Consider the following 25,504-nt stretch of genomic DNA (forward strand, 5'->3'; position numbering starts at 1 on the left):
CAGTGGTGATGTAGGTGAGGCAACAGTTTCCCCTCTAACCATTAAAATATAATCAAGTACACCCCTCTTGGCCTTCCTCAGTCACCATCAAATTAAGCTCAAAGATCACAGACAGACAGTTGCTGCAAAAAGCCCCCACTTTATGCTTCATTAATTGTACAGGATGTATTTTCATGCAACATTTCAATTTAAAGTGAGCTGCCTTGTATATTGCAAGAGCACAAAGTGCCCTATGGAAACAAAAGGTGGGGTAATATACAGGGCATTGATCTTAAATGTGCAAGCTTATTTATTTTATTAGAAATGTTTACATTCTGACTGACTTTCTGGCTGACAACAGGCACTTCATAATAAAAACAGAAATGCAAACACAGGAAATGTTAAGAGCTTTTTTTAAAAAAAGGCAGTGGTGACAAAAATGCTACAAGCACTGCTCATCAAAGGTTGCACAGTGGCCACAAGGGAATAAAGCTATCTTTTCCCAACATGATTTCATCCTTGCTTGGGGCGAGAGCATCTCCTCAGAGGCAGCTGCATAGTTTTTTACCTCTGGCATTTTCTTGGCAGCAGTAACCAGGGAAGTGATGAAGGGATGGTGATGTTAACCAATATCTAGCAGATTGCAAGTGGATTGCAACAGTGCTGCTGTCATCATTTCCTTATTTTGCTTCTGAACGTCAGGGTTGGGTGGGTTTTTTTATTTAAAAAGCTACATTCACTTTACAGCTATCTGGAAACTTAATGCGTTGCCCCCTGGTTTGGTTTCCTTAACCATAGTTAAGTGTTACAGTTGAAAGCAAACTTAGCTGTGGATAAGGATTACCCACAAACCAGGAGGTGAAACCATGGCTAGAATGTATGCAAATTAACTATTGCATTCATTAACCATGGTTAAGCATTAGATTTGCACTATGAAAACCATGTTTCAGGTATGCAACCTCTCTATTTGCAAGGTTACAAACTGGTTACAAACTGGTCAACCACCCCCAACATTCTGCTAGCTGCCTGAATTTAGGGACAGTGAAACTGGTATTTAAAAACCAAACAAACAAGTCTAATTATATGAGCTCTTCAACATGGGAAGCCTGCTTTCACTTGTTTATGACTTCACCACTCATCAGATGGGATCCCGGCAGGCTTACTCCCAAGTCCTCGACTCAGAAAGATAAATTTAGCCCAAGCTAAATTACACAATGTCATTTGATTAAATACCACATCTCAATTTTAACAACAACTTCCGTTCAGCATCAGCAGGGTAAGGAACACAGTAGGTGAAAATGACAGTTCTGCAAGTGAGGTGGCTGCCAAAGTTAAACTACAGCTACAGAAATGCACACACATTTGTTTTCAAAAAGTAGGCTTTATCTAAGTTACCAGAGCTATAAAAGAGTTCAGGTAAACTGGCCCTGAATAAGATACGTTCATATTCAGAGATGAAAAATCCAAGAAATGTAACACTCTTACCCCAATGAAAGGGATGAACTTTTGGTAAGAATCTTCATCTTGGCTGTGGGTAAAGAAACAGCCATTAAAAATCCAAATGACAGGAAAAGAGAAAACAAACAATGCTGAAAGGCAAAGGCTTTCCCCACCTTCTTTTCTATTTTATGTATCTGACAAATGAAACTGGAACATAAACTTAGGGCTTCAAGAAACAGCATTATGCAAGCACACGACTAGACAAAAAGAACATGAAGTCTGGAAGGTCAGTCCCATCACATTATAGCCTCAGTGTGGAGGATGCTTCCACTTGGCAACGGGTTTCACATTGGGACTCTTGACTCTTGAAAGAAGGGTACCACATGGGTCCAATAATTCCATATGTAAGAGATTCCAAAAGAATTTATAGCTCTGATTGTTTTACAGCAGCTTCACATGGGCACACAGTAAACTTTCTCCCTAGCTAACCCCCCTCCTCAGCCACACATAATTAGGCTTGAAAGAAGCCTTCTACTGGCTCCAATAGAAGTCCTTTTTTCAAGCTTAATTGCTGTGGGTAAGGAAGTGACCTTCCTGGAAACTGCAGCTGAGGATGGAAGAGTGACTTGTGCCTCCCTAGCAATACTCTCCAAGAAGATAATCTCTAGCCGCATTAGGCTTGAGGGTGGGGAGAGAAAGCCAACACACTTTTTCAAACCTAATTGCTGTCACGTGAGTACACGTGTGTGTCATTGCAATGTGCCCACAACACTTTCACCAGTACATCGCAATGCACAGACTAGCCTTCCTTGAGAACCACAAGCAAGCCACCTTCCACTTTTTTTTACAGTGGTTTATCTCAGTGTTGCTTTGCAGACAAACAAAATGAAGACTGAGAAAGGGGATTCTGAATGAACTTTCAATAAATACAGACACTGCAAACATTATAGTTCACATTTAGGTTTCTTCTAGCTATGTGGGTGAGGCAACTTGAGCCCACTCACCCACCACGCTGAAATCAAAAGCCCATGACAGAGGGGTGGGTGGGGAAGGACTTACAATTTGTGTTTGCAGGTCAGCATGGCCTCGGCCACAGGCAGCTGGTGGGTCACGTTTGCTCCACTGACATACTGCATGATTCGGCCAACCACATCAAAAGGCTCTGAGGAAGAAGATAACCCAAGGAGAGCGTCAAGCAGGAAAGGCACACAGAGCAATACCCAAGCCAGCAAGTGGGAGAACCTTCAAGATGCTGGCTTTAAGATACAGGAGTTGGTCACTGAGGCACAAAGAGTGACAAGCCAGAGATATGGCTGATGGGGAGAGGGAGGCAGGAGAACTCGGATTAACAAAAAGATGTACAAGTGTAAGTATGGACCCTATCCTGGTGTGGTAAATGCCATTATCTCACCCAACCCCAACCCTAGCTGCCCAAATTTTCCACCTAGTCCATAATCCTGCTGATCAATATGTAGTTCTCTGTGTCTTCAAACTTACAAGTGTCATGAGAAAGGTGACTTTGCATCTTGGCTGGAATTGCTCATTCTATCAAATGACATTATGGCCTACCTTTGTCTGCCAATGACAACACTGTCTTATTAAACACTAGCTGGACACAGGGAGGGGTCCACATCTACCAAGCACTGGTTTGGTGTAATACCAAAAGACCCATACAAATTCTTTGGATTCTCACCTTAATTTGATTCTAACTTACATAAAAGCAGCACATATACAAGAGAGTCCTCAGTCTGGCAAGACAGAATAAAGACCTTTCTGAAAGATGTTACTTCTATAACTCACTGTGAACTGAAAACTTGCTCTTACCCGTCATAGGTGGCTCAGATTTGCTGAAGAGTTCTCGCCAGGTGGCATCTAGAAACATACCACTGTATCTGCTATCCACAGAGCCCATGTACTTGGCTACCGGGTGAGAACCTGGTGGAGAAATGAGAGGAAGGCCTATTTATTATTATTATTTAAATCTGTATACTGCCCTACACCCGGAGGTCTCAGGGCAGTTCATAACATAAAATCACAATATAAAAACACAAAATACATAATAAAAACAAAAACAACCCAATACTCCCACCTCTCCCTTTGTGTTGCTATGATTTTCCTTGGCAAGCTACACATATCTAGCACCGACAGATGGCTGCTGAGGCAACAGACCCTTTGGCATCAGAAAGCCATTAAAAAATAGAAACTGCAACTGTCTTTACCACAACACTCCTTTTGTAGAGTGCTTCTTATTATTCACAGACAAAAATGGGTAATCTCTTTGTAGCCCAAGAAAACTACCCCCCAATGATTGGGAAATTCACATCACATATTTCACTACAAAAAAATTGAGGCTGCTCAGCCATTATTATTTTTGTAATTGATTACCAGCTTTAGCGTAAACCTAAGCATTTTCTTATTCCCAAATACTCAACAAAACTGACTTTAGAAAACACTTAGGTGTGAGATAACAAAAGATGTCACTCATTATTAAAAGGAAACATCCACCTCAACATTTTGCCCTTCATTCCCTACTTCAGTACCACATCATAATGAAAACACAGCCTCAAAAACTGAGCAAGTACGTTTTTAAAGCTCAGACCCACCAATTAAATTTTGCCCTCAACAACTGAAACTGAGTCCACTGGTTCTGAGGAAGGGTATCATGGGCTGTAAAAAAATCCAGAGAAAGAATGTTGCGTTGAGTGAGCTTTTGGCAAGTATTGGTGGCTTCGTTTTTTGGACTGAGTAGAGGAAGGTATGTCAGTTCAGCTCATTCATTCTGTATGTAAGAAGAGAGCTACTATACCTGGTGGCTTTTGGGTCACTGAAATGTAGAACTATCGGGTTTCAGATGTGTAACTCAATAGCCACCTACCAATCGAGCGAGCCACAGGCGGTATTACCTAGTGGGATGATGAGAAACTTCATATAGCTCAGCCAGTCTGATGTCTTGTTTGCCAATTGCTTCACAAAAAACCTCAAGATGGAGCTGAGATAACTCTGTCCCCCGACAGACACCACCTTCACAGGACGTGGCATGGAGGAATTACAGTTGCAGCTGATGGGTGGAAAGAAAGAAGAGGACAGTTAAGATAGTTGTGCACCAGGCTCTGCATTTATAGTAGTATCTACCTGCAGAAGGGAAAAACAGAAGTGGTGGAACTGGGAATTCTTTCTTAGTTTTAAAAAGAAACCATGCATATGATCTACCTACACCCCACCCAAGTAAGTAGGGAGTTGCAAGGAACTGTTTCCTTAAAATAGGAGGTGCCACAGCAATACAACTCTGGCTTCTTCAGACTAAGGACTATATAACCACAGGCCTTAACAGGGGTCAGAAAACTTTTTCAGCAGGGGGCCAGTCCACTGTCCCTCAGACCTTGTGGGGGGCCGGACTATATTTTGAAGGAAAAAAATGAACGAATTCTTATGCCCCACAAATAACCCAGAGATGCATTTTAAATAAAAGCACACATTATACTCATGAAAAAACATGCTGATTCCCGGACCGTCCGCGGGCTGGATTGAGAAGGTGATTGGGCCGCATCCGGCCCCCGGGCCTTAGTTTGGGGACCCTGCCTTAATACATGCCGAGGCTTAATTAAAGCACAGCCTGATCTTTCAAAGGGACCTTTATTTCATTTATCTCCAACTTTTCCTTGTAGATAGCCCTAAAGGACTTGCAAGGTTCTCTCATCCAGGCACTCATCAAGACCACAGTCACTTACTTCCCAACAATCCTATGGCTCCTAGGCCATTAATTTAAATGCACTGCAATTTACTAGCTTGTCAACACTCACACTCAGTTAGAAGGCTGCTTCAAACTTTACAGGAAAATATGAGCTCTCATTTAGCCACCACATGTTCCCATGATGCCCACTAATGTGCATAGGCCAGGTATGTGTGATATCACATATGGTGAATATGCACTCAAAAGCTATGAACTGCACTGCCCAAGCACATGTTAGGAGATATAAATATCTCCCCTTCACACATTACAAGCCACAGTGGTGAAATGGTAGCTCCACTTTTTTTACAATGTGCCGACAACCTTCTGCAGACTATATCTCAGCTATTAGGAACCTTACATGCTCCATACATCTGAAAGAGCAATTTAAATGTATTTTATGAGGGTGGGAGGGATTCACTGTTTGTGAACTGTAAGCTCCTGCACACTGAACAAGTGAGCACTTCTTCAAAGCTTCAAGCATCCGTCTTAACCTGTAAATCAGCAGCATGACCAAAGGCCACTAGAGGGCACTGAAGAGCTGGAGAAAAATGCATTTACTGTACACCCCTCAATGATGCCTACAGCTTTACTGCTTCTAGACACAACACTGAGAACACATAACACAGTATTTTTCTTTTAAGCAGGACCAGGAAAGCTTGCAAACTCTTTAAGAACCCAAACATTTACTTTTACCCTCAGTGTAGAGTCTATGAGGAGCAGGAACTTTAGGGAGAGATGAGGGAAGAGCCAAACCTAATTCACCTCGATTCCAACAAGCACAGAGATCTCTCCTACCTTGAATTTCAGTAAGGTGTAGTCTCAAGCAGAGGAAAAGTACACAGGCATCTTTATGTCATGATGCAGAATTTGAAATTAAAAGCAGCCAAATTTCTGCATGTACTTAATTTCTGAGAGGTGCTGGGGCTCAATCCTGCATGGCATCTGCTTTTAAAGATCTGTTTCCATGTTTGGTGCCTGACAGTGGGTACTCAAGCACATGCTCAAAAGGCACTCATTATTTTGTATGCATTGAGGCCTGTGCCCTGGCATTAGACAGAGCTAAGCGATGACTCCAGTTAACCTGACAAAACAGTATAGTGTGAATCATGTCCTGGGAGACTTGCACTTTGCCCTCTCCAACCACTGTCATCTTGCAGTGACAAAGAGTACAGTGAAGAAAGGTCCTTCTAATTATACGGGTATTGACTTCCCATCATGGCTGTGAGAGAGGAAGATGCTGGAATTTGAGGGCAGAGCCTCTTTTGTAGGCAGCCAGTCCAGCCTATGCCGGCAAAGCAGGCCTGCATTTCAGCAGCTTCCAGGATGACTCTGGCATGAAAATGGCAAAGAAGCCCAGGGGAGCCAGGAGCACACAACTAAATCTTATTTATTGGATTATGGTGCTGGATGGAAATAAATATTGAGGGCTTGTCCTTATGTTACTGAAACAATGTAGTTGCTGTTCCTCTGGTGACTCAAGCCGATGTAACAATAGAATGTGCTAGAGAAAGGTTACATCTGCATTTAAGCTTAAAAGCATCTACCCCTTCATTACGAACTCCAAGGCCCTTTCCTGAGCACTCTCATTTTCTAAAGTCAAGCAGATGGCAACTGTGAAGCAGTGGCGTAGGAAGGGGGGACGGACCGCCCCTGGTTCCATCCCTGAGGGGGGGGGTGACATCACCACGGGCGGCATGCCACCCCCGCTCCGGGTGCCAAAGCCCCTAGCTCCGCCACTGCTGTGAAGGGTGCATTTTCGGATAGAACCTGACCTGACTCTCATCCTCACTGTCATGCTGGGTAAAGCCTTTTGTTTTCCCAAGCCTTTTAAAAGGAACTTTCAAAAGCAACTGTATATCTGAAGAAGTGTGCATGCACATGAAAGCTTATACCCAGAACAAACTTAGTTGATCTCTAAGGTGCTACTGGACAATTTTTTTATTTTTTTTATTTCAAAAGCAATTTAATTATTCTAGTTAGCCCCACCAATGATGCTGTGTTTGATTCTGTGGTTTTTAATAGATGGTTGCTTTTTGTTAAAATATTTTCCAATAAGTTCCACAGTGGCTGTCCTGGAAGCTGCTTTTACTGAAGGTGCAAGTACTAACGATTAAACAAATAAAATATTTTTAGGAATGAGGATCAACACTGGGGGGGCATGTATGTGTCTATTCCAGCTGCAGCAATGGCCTCAGGCTGCTTTGCTTTTCATGATACTAGAGCAATGTGGAGTGGAGCCACCAGAGATCTGTGATGATGCCAATCCTGTATGGTAGGAACTGGGTTGTTATCAGTGACCTGTTGTTTAGCAAGGTGTCTTCTTTGATTGACCTGCAATGTGTCCTCTTTGAGTTGTGGTCATAAGAACCGTAACTTCAGAACACATATTCCCAAAACTGAGTGTCCTGCAAGAGGCACTGGGAAGAATTTGAGACTTTTAAAATGTGGAGAAGGTTTCACAGATGCTCCTCATCTGCAACTCATCTATGTATAGGTTATTGACTACAAGGCATCAAACCCAGATGGGAGATTTGCGCACTTACACTGAATTCTTCCTCTCCCCCCCCCTTTCTTACTCTGCATACAGGCAGCTTTCACAATAGGATTGTGTTCCCTTCCTGTGGCTGAAGTCAAAGCATGCCTTGTACACAACCCTTATCTTCTCTCTGTGTGCCTGCCTTAGGAAGGAGGCAGGTACTTTTGTAAACACATTTGAGTACTGAAAGCTTGCAGATATAAAGACCATCCTTCCCCCATACTTCCTGCCAGACAAGAGTCTTTAGTTCTAAGGATAAGTGATGTTTCAGTTATTTGAGTGCAGACAAGGATGGACAGCCCTAATCAAAGTGGATTGGGGCATCCTTTTCAAGCAATTTGGAATCTGGTTTTCTTTCCCATTTTCTCAGGGCAAATTCCATAGTATAAAAATGGGGACACCACAGATATAGCTTTGTGCACTTACTATCGCTGGATTCTCGTGAGAATTGCAGAGAGGACAGCTTGCACTTCAATTGTGGAGCATGTGCAAACAACTGGCTTCTTCTGGTCCTGAAGGAGATCAGCTACATACTGGAAGTAAAACAAGTACATAGTAAGCAAGCAAGCAAGCAAGCAAGCAAGCAAGCAAGCAAGCAAGCAAGCAAGGGATTTGGTGCTCTGTTTACACAACTGCCACACAACACCCCTTCTTCCCTGATTAGCAATCACTGGCCACATGACCTCAGACAAAAGGTTTGGTAACAGAGCACCATTCAGCACCCTGGATACAAGCTTAACATGACACAGTTACGACTCAGGTGATGGAAATCTGAAACTCATCTTATTGCTGCCCTAGTAGGTAAGAGTGGAGGAAAGCAATCAAGGTGCAGTGGGACAACAATGGGTATGAAATATTGTGTGACAGACCCATTTGTTTTAAGATGATTCCCTCCTTTTTTGAGGATCTTGTTCCAGTCACTTAAGGTCCTGGCTTATACGAAGGAGGGTTCAACAGGACAAAGCAGAATCTCAAGATAATCAACCCAGACATGGCCTCTCACTGGCACCAATATACCCTCCCCTTTTCCCATTGGCAGAAACATTCAGTTACTGGATGACATTCAGTGAAGAATCTGGGTTAGCTGTCAAATTCTGAATATGCTAACTTTCATTTTATACAAGACACCTGGCTTCTAACCAAACAGCCTCAATGATATAGTTAAGATAAATACATTTTCTCTACATATTGACATGAGACAGGGCTTGGGATGAAATTTAATGGCCAGTTGAAGGGGCAAAATTTCTTTATGGCTCTTCATTCCTACTCAGTATCCTCTTGCCAATATTGCACAATCCCACTGGTGCTTAATTTTCCATGTAGCCTAGCTTCAGTGACACCGATTAAGCACAACCACTTCTGATTGCCAATAATGCTAAATTGAGTTTACCTAATAAATCAAACATCATTGAAAAAATGTGCTTAAAGTGAATAATTTATTCTGCTGGGACTGAATTGCAGGATCTGGTTCTGATGGTTGGGGAAATTACCTTTATTAACTGGTAATAAGAAGACATCCCCACCCATTATCTTAGTACTGTTAAACATTTGTATTGGAAGCTACCTATTTATGTTATTCTGTAAATTGTTACATTTACCAATAGTGCATAAGAATATCACTATTGTTTTATTATTATTAAATAATAATAACAATAATTTGTATTCCTTAATATTTGGGGAGCAAGTCCAGGTTTCTACAGGCAAAGCTACATTCTGCACTCAGAAAATGGAACCAGTTAGGGACAACAGCACACATTCTTTTTTCTAATTTACTTAATTCTGTTGACCAGAGACTGGGATGGTGCAAAGAACAGGACAGACACACGGACACACACACACACACACACACACACACACACACACACACACAGCAACAACCTCATTACCTGGCCTTGCCAGTCAATAGTGTTCACTAGGATGATGTTTTCTGGCAGGGCTGAGTCTGACACTAAGATTTGATTCAGCTGATCATAAACAATCTTGCGAGGAATCTGCTGGGGGAAAGTTGCATGGTTAAGCATGGTTCATTGACATAACTGCTAACTCAAATATAAAGTAAAATAATATCAACTGCAACATGGAGCAGGAATGCATATGTCATGAGAGGGGATGGGGAGAGAAAGAGACGCATTCCTCTTATTCTTGCTGTCTGACAATACTTCTAGGAGCACCTTTTAATACTATGGGAAATTACATTCTCCCCCACAACTTATTTACTCCTCAGCAGGATACTATAATTTGAGAAATGCACATTCCTCATGCCTACATTTATTGGGCAGGTGAAGGGGGAAATACTTGTAAGTCCTGTGACTGTAAAAAAAAAAAAATCCAACGTAAGTGGTTGGTATCTGGAAAAAACTCAGAAAATAAAAAGAGGACTTTGGACAAGCTTCCAAGTCTGACGGATAGTGGGGGGAAAGGTTTTGTATCTCTCATAGCAAATGCTCCTTACCCTTTACTAATTAATCATACAGCTCCAATCTCCTTTCCTTCTTGGATTTAAGTTTAGAAGCAAAAATTCCAGTGTGGGTGATTAGAATGCTAGACTAGGACCTGGGAGACCAAGGTTCAAATTGCAAATCAGTCATGAAGCTCACTAACGTGACCTTGGACTAGTCACTGTCTCTCAACTTAACCTACCTTTCAGGGTTTTTGTGAGGATAGCATGCATGGGGGAGAACCATGTATGCCACCTTGGAGCTCCTTGGAGGAAAAATGGGATGTAAATGCAACAAACAAACAACTTTGCCTACTTGATTCAGGATCTCTTTAGAGCTGACTACATACAACTGGAAAGATACTGCAGTACTTCAAATAAGCTTACAGCAACTAGCTACCCCAACAACAGTTGGCTTTTATCAAGTCTGTATTTAAGGAATGCCACCTCCACTCCTCCTCCAAAATTAGGGAAAGAATGTTTAAGCCCCAGAGCTGCAATCTCTGAATGCTGGTTACCTGTGTACTATGACCCAGATCTGGTGACCTTTCACTGTCCGAACTGTTGGTTCTTTCACTGAGGGGTTTTGAAAGCTGACGCTCTTTGAGTGGAGTGCTGCGTTTCTGCCGGGGCGTGTGCGCAGCACTGTCCATTTTGCTGTGACCGGTAGAAAAACAATGATATTAATGCCTCATCTTCTCCAAACTTACTGAACATGGAAAGAAGAATGCAAACCATGTTATACCTGCAGGGGAACACAGAAACTTTGATCCAAGGTCATTGCAAAGAAACTAGCAGAGTCTCAGAACTAACTGATCCCATCTTACATTTAATACTTGCGAGGAAGCAAGCCAGCCAGCCAACCAACAGAGCCTTGGATTTTTTTTCTAGCTCCACTAAGTTGAGACAATTTGCAAGGGTGTGTTTGTGCCTGCAGGCTTACTACCATAGTGTAACATCTAATATTCTAACACCTTACAACCCCCAAAAACAACACACACTGCCAAGTTTCTAGCCCTCATTACTGCAGAGAAAAATGAACACCCTTAAGGCTATATCAGCTACGTAAAGTGAATGTTAATAAACATAAGGAACCTGGTGGCAGTGGGGGAGAAAGAAGAATGTGCACAACCTTGGGTATCAATTACTGCAAGTTCATGATATAGAGAAAGAGAGCAACTCTCAGAGGAATCACAATGCAATCAGGTAGAAAAACAGTTGAAGATTCAGTCTCGAATTGGATGCTACAAGGAAACCACCCTCTATCCAGTGACATTTCCCAGAATGGCAATGAGCTTGAGGGAGCCCGAAGGCACATCCAACCTTCTGCTGCCATCCGAGGCATTCAGCAAAAGGTGCAAACTCTCATTCTGAGAATTTGATGCCCTCTGTAAATAAGTGGATCATAGAGCTGCCGCCACCGCTGAACAAGGAAAAAAGGAAACAAAGAGGAGGAGCTGAGCAAACAAACAAAGTGCTGCTGAGCATGTCAGCTGCTAAGCATCTGCTTTGCAAAAGGAGAAGCAGGAGGTGCCCTAGGAATGTATCACCTTTGCATTTAAGCAGTAGTCATCTGCTGCCTCCCCAAGCACCACAGAGAAAGGCAGATGTGGCACATTTCAGATAGCAACCAAACAGCAAAGACTTCTAACAGAACAGAGCACTTGGGGGTCAAATTCTTACCTAGGTGCCTGAGTCACAGGAATTTAAGAAGCTGCACCATTTGCTATCAGAAGCTGAGTGCTGAACTCTTGTGATTGAAGAGTCACTACTAGTCACAAGAAAACTGAACAATTCAACTGAGAAAGACACGAGGAGCAATGGGTGGTGAAGGCCCAGTTCTATTGCATCTAGCCCATGGTTTCCATTCCTTGGTCGCACTCCCACAATGCAACATTTAGGCTTAGCACAAGTGAGGCCTTCCTTCTAAAGCATAACTGCCATGCTGGGAGGAAGGAGGTGGGAGAAGAGGAATGGAATAGGGACAGTGTGCAAGGGACAGTGTGAAATGAATAGAAGGCTGATGAATGGGGTGTGTGGAGGGATAGGTGTGTGGGAAGCTGCATGGGTTTGCCTTACCCACCAAGGGAACACAACTCTTGGGAGGGGGGAAAGATTCTCCATGCATGACATATGGGCAGCTGGAGACACCCTCCCCATTCCCACCCCCAAAATATATGTATTTCCATGAAAATTCAGAATGCACAAAAGGGGGCAAGTTCTTGAGCAGCCACTGGCCCAGTGAATCTTTCCATGCTCACCCACCACCACTGCTCAGTAGCAAGTTTTCACTGGGGAACACAGAATCAATCAATCTTGGGAGAGGCAGTCTGAGTCTTAGGGTGGGAGGTGTTGAACACGTAAGACAGAAATGCATAGATCCAGGAGTTAATTTCCAGAGAGATGCCAGGGGTAAAACCTGTCCAAAAGCCACACCTTCTGACCTGGACCACCAATAATGCCATAAGGCAGGTATGGTTACTCAGTGTCGATGGAAAGCATTCTGAAAATAAACTCTGCCCTTATGCCTTGTTGTACCTCCCCCCACCTGCGACCTGCCCTGGGCTGAGAGTTTCCTCCTCATTTATACAACTCACCCCTTTCTTCCTTTTATGCCTTGACAAGGCTACGTAAGCCATGCCCCTTTCCTCTTCTTTCAAACCCCTCCTCAAAATTCTCCTTTTCCGGGCAGCCTTTGGCTTACACCCCCCAGGTCCTCAACTCCTATTGAAATGAAGCCTAAATATGTGTATCTGCAGTTTGCTCATATTTCATTCAGTGCATCTTCCATTGTCCCAGGCTGTTGTGACTTAAAAGTTCATTGAGGTAAGGACACCCCCCTTGGTGTTACTCAAACCAATGTGGGGCAGTGTATGTATGCAATCTAGGTAAATTACTCATGAACAATTTAGTAAAATCTCCTCTTTTCAAGATAGCTAAAGAATTTGATGCTAACCTTCCAAGAAAAGATGGCAGATGCTGTTCAATTGCAGGGAGGAGGAAATGACCTTTTTTTATCCTCATCTTTATCTCTTTGGCGAAAATACAAGCTACTAGTTGCCCTGTCATGGAATTTCAGATATACTGTTGCTAAAGGAAGGGGAATCTGTGGCCCTACAAATGTTGTTGGGACTACAAACTCCCATCATCCCTGACCACAGGTCATACTGGCTGGAGTTTATGGGAGCCCAGCAACATCTGGAGAGCCACAGGTTCCCCACCCCTGCTGTAGCTGACAGAGTGTTCTGGCCAATTTTTGGAAGAGCAATATGTAAGGAAGCAAAACCTGGTGCATACTACCTAGGTGATGCCATGCTCTGAAGATCTCCCTTGCTGGTCTTCATAGGTGTCTTGACTTTTTCTGGGATGACCAAGGTGGTGGTTGAGTCTCCAAATGTATCCTGACCATTTCCTTCCTAGAGAAGGGAAGAAGAAGAGCATTCAGAATTAATATTAGTCATAAAAGTAGGTGATTATACTATTGGTGAGGACATTTGCTAACAGCAGTAAAGGACAAATGTACCTACCAGTGTGTCTCCTTCGTTGATACTGTCATCTGCATTTTTATTCCGGGTAGGTTTCAGTTTGTCCCCCATGGATGCTTCCATCTGGATAAATAACAGCATTGGAGAGAAATAGGAAAAAATGAAAAAAGCAAGCTGTGATTCAGAAGGATCATATTTACAGTCACTAGGTGATTTGTTGTTTATGCAGATTATAAAGCTAGGACCTTTTTACTTCTTAGCATTGGGAGTGACAACAATTGATCCTTAGCATCGAAGGTAAATCACCCTTCAAATCCCTGAGAAACCCAGTTTCCAAACACAAGTTTCTAGTCCTTCAGGAAGGGAACTTGTGTTGGAGTCAGAAGGAGAGGAAAGGCAAAGAATTTTGAGGTGTAATGTGGCCCTGCAGTAGTTGTTGAACTACAACACCCATCACTACTGATTACAAGCCATGCTCTAGAGGGGAGTTTTCCATAAGAAGAGCCTTCAGTGCTGGGACACATTTTCCCATTTTCTTTGTTACTAAGCTTTAATTGCAGGACTAACAGCACCTAAAGGAAGGGGAGAGGAGTTTAAAAGAACTGCTTCCAAATTGCCCTGCTGTCCCATCCCCTTTTAAATATTAAAAATAATAAATATGAATATAAATCACAGGAACTGTTACACCCGGCCAATTTGATCCCTTCTACACACTCCACCCTTCATTGGAATACAGGTACACAGCTAGAGGCAGATTGGGTTTCATCTTAGCTTTGCAAACAGCATGTAGACAGAAGACAGACCAATCTCATTCATTTCAGACAGGGACACAGCAATCAGTTCACAACAGTGGTTCTGAAAAACATTGTTTCCACATGGACACAACCAGTAGAATATGGTAATAATTCTCGTAAAAGGCTGAGATTGGTTTCCTTCTGCATTAATTAGAATTCACCATAATGATAAGGTTGGTAGAGTAAATAAGAACAATCCATGGCTCCTCCATCCTTGTTACTTACTGGGCTGGTGGCATCCTTGCCGAGGCTCCCTTTGCTGTTAAGGCTTCCAATTTCAGTCTGGGAGCTTGACTGTGACATTCCCTCAAAGAAAGGCCTAGTATAGAACAAAGCAGTGAAATCAAGAGGGGAGTGGGGGGAGACATTCTTACAGGGGGCAGGGTAAAAAGGCTGACTGACATTCGTAAAAAACAATGTACCGTAGTTAGATCACAGCAGCTATTCTTCTCCATTTAGAACTTCCACTTGCATTAATAGTGGAACAAACCTTGGCTTTCTTTTATAGATGATCTACAACAGGGATGGGAAACCCTTTTTATACACACCTCTCTCTGGTCTCCATTCATGAAAGGAAGAAGCATTATCAGAGTTCAAGAGCAAATTTCCAGCCAGGCAAACATGCTTGAAGAGGCTGTGGAGCAGGGACAGTGAGAGAAGTGGCACAGAGCCCAAAGTGGCAGAGAGGCCTGGAGGGTTGCATTCAACCCGCGAGCTTGAGGTTCCCCACTCCTGATCTACAATAGTTTACTCCCTCCGAAAGGCTGAAATTTGACTTCTCAAGTAGTACAGTGGGGAAAATACTACTGCAGGAAGCCTCTGCAAAATTTTAACTCATCACCACATTGTTTCATTTCTTTATAGCCAATGACAACTCCAAACTCTTGGTTCAGAGTTCCCATTCTCTCAGGCTGGCAAATAAACATAAAAAGGGAAGCCAAGGCACAGAAAATAAGCTATTTGGGACAAACTACAGCTCTGATACCTTAATACAGGCATAGGAACCTTCAGGTAAATCAGGTCCACACTGTGAATGACAGCTTTCACCTTGATCCTTCCCTGTTGGGTTGTTTGTTTTAATCTAACTCAGGAAGACTCATCTACCAGGAACTAAAATTTCTGAAGAACAGGAGAGGGTTTCCTAAGGAAGAAACCTGGAGATGGGAGGGACCATGGCTTCAGGAACAGGACAGAAGCTGTTTGGTGTGTCTTGTTACTAGGGAGAAACTGAATCCTTTTTAGCTGTGAGGTCACTTTTACTAAACCCATGAGAAACTTGTTGCTGCTTTCTATTGTGACCAGGTGCAAGGCTAATAAAAATAAAAATAAAAATAAACAACCAACAACCCAAACCTGCCCCAATCTACTTTTGAGTCTCAAGCTTGATTTTCCTGTCTCCAACAGAAAGGAACTCTGCTAGCTAAACAAGGAGCTGTAACTGTACTTCTGCTGGTGTGGTCCATACTTCCTCCATAGGCATTTTAACCTCTCAGTTGGGAGCTCCTGTTCTGCTATATTGAAATTTGGTGGGGTGTTCATGGTAGGGGTTACCAAGGACCTTCTAAAGAGTGGCATGGATGGTTTAGAAATGCCACTCCCTTTCAGATTCATTTTTTGCTATCCTATTCCCCAAGACATTTGGGACTTTATTAGTTTGTATGAATCAACTTTCATGATCAAGTTTTATCTTTCTGCTAGGTGGTTTTTTTTAGTTTACTGTTCTTTAATTAAAAAATAAATTAATCAACTTATCTGTATTATATTTTTGTCACATCATTATGTATTTTGGTTTTATTGTGCTTGCTGCCTAGTAAACAAAAACTGCTTTCTAATGTAACAAACCATTCTTGGTTGAAAAGGGGCAATACGCAAATAGCTAATACAAGCGTGCAGTAGAAATAGCTGCATTTCTGTTCACTTTTTGTTTTCTGCCTGAAGTTGGGATCAATTGTTTTTGACAGAACTGTAACATAATCCAACCACAAAGATTAAGCTTCAGTTTAAAAAATGATTCTGTAAAAGGAAAGGAAATGGGCGAAATACAAATCCCAAAATCAGGGAGGGGTGCAAGGTCCACCCTTCATGATTTACACACACACACACACACACACACACACACACACACACACACACACAGTGACATATTATGGAACAGAATGACTGCACAGGGAACTGAGTGGGTTGGCAGCTACCGTGGAATAATCCTGTTGGAAGAGAATGTGTTTCCTTAGAATGGAGGCCAGAGGAAGAACTCTCTGCCTCCCTGCCTCTATTATGCACAAACTTCACTTTTCTTTTTCCTATTGCATGCTTAGAACTACAGAACAAGGTTCTGCACATTTCATGCAGCCATCCAAATACGACAGGGAATGGAATTTAAAAGAAACTCAGAGTGCTTGAAAATAATCCACCCCTAAAAGTGGACAAGTCTGAATATATGTCATGCACGTCAACAAGCATATCACACAGCATGCACATATATTTCCCACATAATTCAGCTTTATGAAAATTTTGAGGCTTTGTATTTTAAAGTTGCTGGGTCTCAAGGTGGCAGAGGAATGCTTTAAAAACAGTGGGCATTATCCACAAAAGGTTCCAGAATCAAACCATAGAAGTCCGTCAATATTTTCCCAAGGACTGATACTTGGTTAAAGAGCCCTAAAATTTTAACAACTGACACCAACCCTGTATCCTCTTTATGCATAGTGATGCATTCTGTCGCCTCATTCACTCAAAAATAGAAATCTTTTTGATGTTAGAAGAAAACAAAACTTAAGCATAGTCACTCAGGCCTCAGAGTTTTGTGGAAGAACAGCATATCAGCAGTTTTATATCTCGCACAGGAATCTTGGTTCCCAGCTCTGACACACATGAAGGTGTCCAACTTTTCCAGTCACACTTACTTGAGTTTTGGCTTTGGTGTGCTGAGGATGCTCTCTGTATCTTCCATCTCAGGGCCACTGTCACTGGGGTTGTACATCTCCAAGCTATCATAGAGCTCATCCAGATCCTCTTCTACCTCCCGGATCTGCTCCCTGGAGACATGTTCCAGTCCAAACCCGACCTGTTAAAAAAGGCATAGTTACCAGGGTGCTCAAAACTCCTAGGCTCCAAATACACTACTTCCTATTCTTTAAGACAGGCCCAGAATTATTTGTTTCTCAGAGGGGCAACTTTCTGCTAAGTTGTATGCTGTATCTTCTTTCTGCATAGTGATGCAAATGTGTGGTTTTTGAAAGTTTCACCTGAAAACTATTAGCAAATTTTGTGTCTTCCTTCAGATCACACAAACAAAACTATATTGCTTTGTATTCTTAAATATATAAGCGACAGACACATCTTATAATGAAAATACAAGACAAAAACAGCAAGCCAAATCATCTTCTGATTGTACCCACACATGCAGACACCTGAATCTAACTTCCAGAGGTAAAAGGAGCCCCTGCTACTGAAATGTAAGCAGGGTTCCTCCAGGCCATACCAATAATCCCAAAACTACCCTCATAAAACTACCCAGTCAGATGGGCAGGGTATAAATAATATAATATAATATAATATAATATAATATAATATAATATAATATAATATAATATAATATAATATTTACTACTATTACTACTACTTAGGAACTTTGGAAGCTGCCTTATACTTCCAAAGTAATCCATCTAGCCAGTATTGTCTACATGGACTGACTTCAGGGGTTTTTCCTCAGCCCTACCAGATGCCAAGGATTGAAACTGGGATCGTTTCCATGCAAAGCATGTGCTCTACCAATGAACTTCAGCCCTTCTCTTTAGATCAAACATTGCCAGGTACATTTCATGTGGAAGTTGCCATCATTGAATATCCACTTATTACCATGGCTTTTGCAAAATAACCAGGAACCACACTTACAGGAATCTAGACCATAAATGTTGCCATACCTACCTCATCCGATACCTTGAACCGCTTCAGTAAAGCCACAAACTTCTGCTTAATATTTGGCTGCTGTGAAAAAGAGGTACCATTTACTTATTAGAAAGGCCACCTATCAGTTGACTAGGACAGGCACAAGCAGAGTTCTTGAGACACAGTGCATGATGAGTGCTGAGGCTGGGAGGGTGAAACACACACTGAAAATCCTAAGACAATTCTCCCCACAATTTAGCAACCCAACCACAGAACATGATGGTAGCAGATTTGTCAGAACACCACACCATATATAGCTGAACCCAAGTAACACAGTGTGTTCAACAAGCCCATAAACCTACACCAAATGGGAGGGGAAAATAGTAGCTCTGCAGCACAACGCCAGAAAAAAAACACCTCTGCAGAACCTCTGCATTACTCAAACTCTCCTTCCAGTAACTGGTCCAGAGCAACACTGCTTAGCTTGCAAACCTGATAAGAATGCAACTCTCAAGAGTTCAGCTTTAAAGCGTACATATTTCATGAAGGTAGCTCAGAAAGTTAGTTCTCAAAGACTCATCGTTAAAGCTAAGCATTAAGGAGCAATGCATACAAAGGGGGGGAGGGAAGATCTTATAAGTGCTTAATTTATTAAAAAGCAGGTCAAGACTGCCTGGAAACTCTGCTGCTACCCCCAGAGGTGTGGGAATGTGGTGGTCAACTAATGGTTGTTCTCATTAAGCTTTGCTTGAAAAAAGCTCGCAGATTCTTTTTGGTAGAGTATCAAAACTCAACATCAAAGGTCAGCTACTCATTCTGTATCTTGGTACTAAAACAAATCTGGTAACAGTCAATTAGGCAGGTATGGCTGAGTACCAACATGGGAGACCCTTTTTAATACAGCTTCTAATCACACACAAACCAACAGAAGTTCAATATTTGGCACATTGTGGCCACACAATACAGGAGGTAAACATTTGCTCTTCTTGAGACTGTGAAGCATCTTCACTGGTGTATGTTATAGCCACCTATGCCTGGTCTCTTGGGATTACCAAGCAGACAGATGCAGGATGGACTGGAAGATGGGGGGAACGAAGAGGCAGGCCCCAAACTCCTCACCTGACAAGTCCACTTGCAGTGCTACTCACCCGAGTAATTGCAGAAGCTGAGGTCAGTTTCCTCCTAGTCTTTTTCACCTTCCTAAGGTCCTCCTCTTCATAAAACAAATCCTAGGGGGTGGGAGGGAGAAACCACTTCAGAACACAAACCACCCAGCCACACAGTTATGAACAGGGTCCTCCAAAGCAGGACAAAATCTCATTCTTTGCCCATGAAACATTAGGGATACCAGACTTGGCATTTTGATCTGGCTTCGAATGACCTGTGTAGTTCTATCTCATGAGTTTCATTCATGAACACAGCCATACTTGAAGATTCCATGATGGTCAACACTGGCCAAAGCTACTTAGGAAGCCTATGTATCTCATTCTCAGCCATTCCTATTCATGATATTAACTGGTAACAGGTTTGCCTCTTTTATCTTAACCTCCTCTGATCGTTGCTTGGTCCCAGCTCCTGCCAACCTAGCAGTTCGAAAGCACGTCAAAATGCAAGTAGATAAATAGGAACCGCTACAGCGGGAAGGTAAACGGCGTTTCCATGTGCTGCTCTGGTTTGCCAGAAGCGGCTTTGTCATGCTGGCCACATGACCTGGAAGCTATACGCCGGCTCCCTCGGCCAATAATGCGAGATGAGCGCGCAACCCCAGAGTCGGTCACGACTGGACCTAATGGTCAGGGGTCCCTTTACCTTTACCTTTTACCTCTGATCTATGACACTTTGAGTCGGCCTTCAGTATTAGAAATGCCATGGTCTTGTCCTAAGGCACTTTTGGGTTGATGTAGTAACAGAAACAGAAAGTGTAACAAGCTGTTCTTTATCAGTAGATCCACTAATCCCTCCTGCTGGGTTATGTTAAAGATTCAACTTTAACAAACAACAAGAGATGGTTCTTCATTTGCTGAATGCTGCTCAAGACAGGTGAACTAATATCAGTGTACAGGAAGAAGCAAAGATACCAGTGTTGAAGCAATGATTCTTCAACATCAATTTTGTTGGACTAGTCATGTTGTGCGGATGCCTGATGTCTTCCAAAGCAACTACTCTATTCCGAACTTAAAAATGGAAAGCGTAATGCTGGTGGTCACAAAAGAGATTTAAAGATTGTCTCAAGGGAAATCTTTAAAAAATGTAATATAAACACTGACAACTGGGAAACACTGGCCTGCGAGCGCTCCAGTTGGAGAACAGCCTTTACCAAAAGTGTCATGGGTTTTGAAGACACTCAAACTCAGGACTCAAGGGAGAAACATGCTAAGAGGAAGGCACACTTGGCAAATCCACATCGTGATCAACTCCCACCCAGAAACCAATGTCCCCACTGTGGAAGGACGTGTGGATCCAGAATTGGCCTCCACAGTCACTTATGGACTCATTGTTAAAACTGTGTTTATGGAAGACAATCTTACTCGGCTACGAGTGATCACCAAAGAAAGAAGAAGAAGCTGCTCATATAACATTTGCTTATAATTTGAAGAATTCCTGGTCTCCAATATTGGTTGGTTAAATAAAGCATGGGGCATAGTTTGTATGGTCAACCAAACCATCAAGAGAGAAGGCAGACAGCATTATGATAAATTGGTTGAATAATTAATCACTTTTGTTATCTATTAAGTGAATCAGGTTCAGGAATATATAATTTGATACTCACTGTTGGGAGTGCATTAAAGCCACATTGAATTTTTTAAAATTGTAAACAATGCCAAAGGGATCAAAATAGCATATAGTTTTGTATTCTTTGTATACTGCATAAGTGAAACTACTGTAGTTTGTTAAAGATTTGTAGTGCATGATATAGCAGTTGTTAACTGCTTGTTGTTACTATTTTAATTATTTGTGTTATTATGCTAATCTGGTTTTTGTGTTCAGACAGTATTTGCATAATTTTGGTTGGAAGACTCTCTTTCTTTCTTTTCTAAAGTGGCATACAGCCAACTCCCATGAACTCTTTTCTGCTACACTATGTTCTTTCTAATCAGCTTACATCAGGATTTGGTGAGCAACTATTTTTAGAGGGCTCACCTGGCTCCTCCTCAGGTTTCCAACTCAGCTTTAATAAACAACTAGAAAAGGTTAAAATGAATCTAATGCAATAAAGGATATTGGAGAGGGAAGTAGTACACATAAACTATTATGTAATCATCTGTGAACAGGTGTCAGAGTTCCCAAGTTCCTTTAGGAGTCTGCTGAGCGATTCATTCACAACATGCCCTCACAGAAGGGACTGATTAGGTGAAAGGAGAAGCTTACCTGTCCATGTAGGGGGTCATCACTCCCCTCCTGTTCAGAAGAGAAGCTCTCCTCTTCCTCCTCTGAATAGTTGTCAATGTCAGGAGAGCGATCTGGAGGATAGTTTGAGAGTTATGAAATGCCAACTTGCCAAACTTGCAACTAAACTGAATACATTTTCATATGCAAACTGGAGTCAAGGCTGCCCCAGTGTGAAGGTTCAAGGGACAAAGGTCATGCAAATTCAGAAGAATGTAAAGCAAGAAGGCATCTGGTTGTTGAGTGGCCAGCATGTTGTGCCCCAACAGAATATGTAACTTCCCCCCACTTTTCGTTGGTCATCTTGTCTTACTGATTATACATGTCATGAAAATCAGTTCTAGGAGTCTCATGGTGGGTCAGTAAAGTGTTTCTTGCATACAGCACAATGAAGTGGTAGAGTACCGCGCTGTACCACTTCAGGGTGCAGGTGAGATATATTCCTTTTAACAAAATATTTTCTTACATAAAAAAATCTAAGTCCTTAAAAAGTTTATTTCAATATGTGCATGCTGCCTTTCTGTGCAAAGTCCTCCCAAGGCAGAAAGCATAAAAAAATAGAAAACTAACAAAACAGGGAGTGAGCTGGCTGAATCTGTCTCTGATACTAGTTTTGCTTTCCCAGTTGCAGGGGGGACGGCACTGTTTGTTATCAACCGAGAACCCCCCTTTATGCTCTTCAAATTCAGCAAACAATCTACCCTTGTTACTTCAGGATCTTATCACCTCACTTGACTGTTTGTGTAGATTAGATCTTAATTTTTGAACTGGCAGGAATGCCAACAATTTTAACATTCACAGAGTCCCAGAAATACAACAAACACATTAGGTGAGCCAGTAATAAATAAAATGGCCCCATTAGTACTTGACAGTAAGCCATAGTTAGGAATACCACAAACAAGCAGCTTCAACTCATGGTTTGTTTAGAGAAAATATGAATGATGAGCACTGGGCCACATGTAACACTAAGCCAGCTGCTCTATCATTTGTTTTTCAGCTCCAGGCGGGGCAGAGAAAAATGGGGATAACTGAGGAGTTTGCACTAGCATGCTGCTTGTTGGCAGTAAGCCTTAGCTTGTTTCCTACTATGGCTTACTGTGTCCTTCAAATCAGGCCAATATGAGCCTTTTGGATCATAACTGAAGAACATGATATTTCTGTATCATATCGGGGAAATGAAGCAACCGGAGGGATCTGCATTTAAATATTCATCCAAAGGGTCGATTCAAGTCTGACCAGACAGCATAAGTAGCTATGAAAATCATTGCATCTGCATAACCCCCATGGGTGCCCTCAAACTTGATATTTCTCATTCAGACTGACAGCTAATCATTCATTCTTGAGGATGGGGCTTACAAGCAAAACAGCACAATTCAAGCTTCACAACTGCCCTCTCCAATCAGCCAAATGCTCCATCAAGCCTAATACATAGTCACCTACAGCAAACATTTCCCAGATATTTAGGGGAAGTAATTAAAGAGAATATAAACATAGGCTAGAGCCATTATTTAGGCAGATATTTCACAAACAAAATCTGCTTTTATGGTTAGCCTGACAAAAGCAGATACCCCTCTCTTTTCAGTGTGTCCATGTGCCATACAAGTGACTTCAGCTATCTGAATAAGCTTTACAATTTGAACTTGCTTGTCTCCTACATGCAGTAGGGATTAGGAAATGGAAGTATATTATGCTGGCCTTAGTGGGATACCATCTAACACACGGGCTTAAACAAGGACTTTGAATCTGCTTGACTGCTGCTCCTTCAACTCAGACCTAAGTTACCAAAGTCTATCCCCAGGTCTGGCAGTAGGTGTTGCTTTTAACCAGGCTTGAATCCTGATTAGTGAACAGTATTAGAATGGCAGGCTTTAAGTCTCACAAATGCAGACTAAAAGGACAATTGTGCCCAAATCCAACCCCATCAGCATATTCTCACTAAGATAGCCTACATGGAATAGAAAGAATACTGGGTTGGGTTTGCAGAGATCTGGGTTCAAATCCTTACTCAGCCAAGTAGCCAACTGGGGAAACCTTGGACCAATCATTCTCCACTTAGCCTAACTCACAAATTGGTTGCAAGGGTAAATATCATAATACCGTACTGTATTGGCCCGAATATACCGTAAGCCGCACTTGAATATAAGCTGCACCTTTAAAATTGGAGGGGGGGGAGGGAAAAAAAACCCGAATATAAGCCGCTCCATTTCTTGCTGCTCCTGGCTGCATGCTGGGCGGGGGTGGTGGTGCTGCTGCTGCATTGCCGGCAGCCTTTTCCCTTCCTCTCTCTCTCTCTCCCTTTGCAGCCTTGGGGAGAGGACAGGGCGAGCACCGCTTCACCACGCTCCTGCCACTGTTTGCCCCATGCTCCTGGCTGCATACCGTAAAGTTGCAAATATAAGCTGCACTTTTAACTTTTCACGTTCAGAATTTGGAGGGAAAGTGCGGCTTATATTCAGGCCAATATGGTACCTCACCACCACCAAATATACACAGGCATGCCACCCTCAAGAACAATACACAAATGTAATTTTAAAAAAAGCTGTCCCATTGAATATCCATTTAACAGTGGATATTAGTTCATGTATCTTGTGTCTTTCTCCACTATAAAGAGCATAAGATCATTTTTAGATTAAAACTCTGACACTATGCAACTAAGTGAACCCATTTCCATTATTCTCAGATAAATGCACTAATACCACTGGAGCCTAGTGTAATGACTTCATCTCAGTTCCCAGCTTTCCCTCGCATCCGGTCACTCACAACATTGCTGGTAATAAACCCAAATATCAGAATAAATCCAGCACAGAGTCTGCATCTCCATCAGTTTCCTTAGCAACCAGATTTACTGCCTAGGCAGCCATCCAGGAGGGAGTAGCATAAAGCAGAAAAATCCAAGACAGAAGGCTAAATATAGCAGTGTTTGAAGGAATTAGGTTGGATTGTCAAAACAAGACACAGCAAGAGTGGACATTACTGTACTAGATCCAAAAAGCATTGGGATTGTTCTCCTGAAAAATTGCACACTTTAAGACTAACAACTGAGCACACCACAGGCTGCCAAGCACCAGCTGTAAGCCTGCTGCTACAAGCACTCCTTTGCTTTCACTGTGCCTCAAGCATCCATATTATTGGCACTAGGACAATTTCAACCACAGCAGGGAATCCAACACAAGATCTCCTCTGCTTTGTATGGACTTTGCATGGATACATGTATGCACTGGAGAACATACAAAGTTGACTTATAACCAAGACAGCCCAGTGCTGCTCAGTCTGACTGGCAGCAAATCACTAAGATCTCAGCCAGAGGCTTTCCTTAGTTCTGCTACCAGATAGATGTCTTTTCAACTGGAGATGCCATAGATTCAATCTAAGATTTTCTGCATGCAAAACCACTGAGCTATGGCTTAGCCAATCAGCACAAGACAAGAGGGGAAAACCAACAATGCAGCTTTGACTGGCATAGCAGCTATATAACACTGCACATGGGCAGAATAAGCCAACTGTATTTTGGAAAGTCACAGATTTAGAATTACATTTGGGCCACATTTATCACTCCCAACCTAAAGTAGCTTAATAGGCATGGTCTCCTTCCCCACCACAAGGAACTGTTGGAACTGCAGCTGTTAGAGAATACCGTGAGTCCTCTCTGTAATAACAGATACTTTATGTGTCCCATCACCTTTTCCCACTCCACCACAAAAGACACCCTAAACATATGGGTGCTGTAGAAACCAAAGGTGCATACTCAGATACAGCATACAACAAATTTCTTGTGGGAAAATGATTAATCAGATTTTAGTCCAAATACTGCAGATATGTTTTGGTTTG

At 42.3% G+C, this 25,504-nt stretch overlaps 1 protein-coding gene across 4 annotated transcripts in view; it reads right to left on the bottom strand.

The window, feature by feature from the left end:
* The window catches only part of PACS1 (phosphofurin acidic cluster sorting protein 1), a 79,869-nt gene that overhangs the window by 13,046 nt on the left and 41,319 nt on the right, over window positions 1–25,504 (bottom strand). Inside the window, exons 6-19 of one of the 4 annotated variants that reach the window (XM_035097680.3) lie at window positions 21,659–21,750; window positions 19,438–19,518; window positions 18,329–18,388; window positions 17,305–17,465; window positions 14,627–14,720; window positions 13,650–13,730; window positions 13,423–13,538; window positions 10,641–10,779; window positions 9,572–9,676; window positions 8,112–8,218; window positions 4,323–4,477; window positions 3,244–3,354; window positions 2,479–2,581; window positions 1,465–1,507 (exon numbers count right to left, since the gene is read on the bottom strand). In XM_035097680.3, the coding sequence (XP_034953571.2) occupies window positions 1,465–1,507; window positions 2,479–2,581; window positions 3,244–3,354; window positions 4,323–4,477; window positions 8,112–8,218; window positions 9,572–9,676; window positions 10,641–10,779; window positions 13,423–13,538; window positions 13,650–13,730; window positions 14,627–14,720; window positions 17,305–17,465; window positions 18,329–18,388; window positions 19,438–19,518; window positions 21,659–21,750 (1,448 nt within the window). Of the gene's footprint in view, window positions 1–1,464; window positions 1,508–2,478; window positions 2,582–3,243; window positions 3,355–4,322; window positions 4,478–8,111; window positions 8,219–9,571; window positions 9,680–10,640; window positions 10,780–13,422; window positions 13,539–13,649; window positions 13,731–14,626; window positions 14,721–17,304; window positions 17,466–18,328; window positions 18,389–19,437; window positions 19,519–21,658; window positions 21,751–25,504 lie in introns of all 4 variants that reach the window. The other 3 variants (XM_088660149.1, XM_060269481.2, XM_035097679.3) reach the window with 3 other exon arrangements.

The sequence above is a fragment of the Zootoca vivipara genome, chromosome 16 (assembly GCF_965207765.1).
Source record: "Zootoca vivipara chromosome 16, rZooViv2.hap1.1, whole genome shotgun sequence".
Taxonomy (NCBI): Eukaryota; Metazoa; Chordata; class Lepidosauria; order Squamata; family Lacertidae; genus Zootoca; species Zootoca vivipara.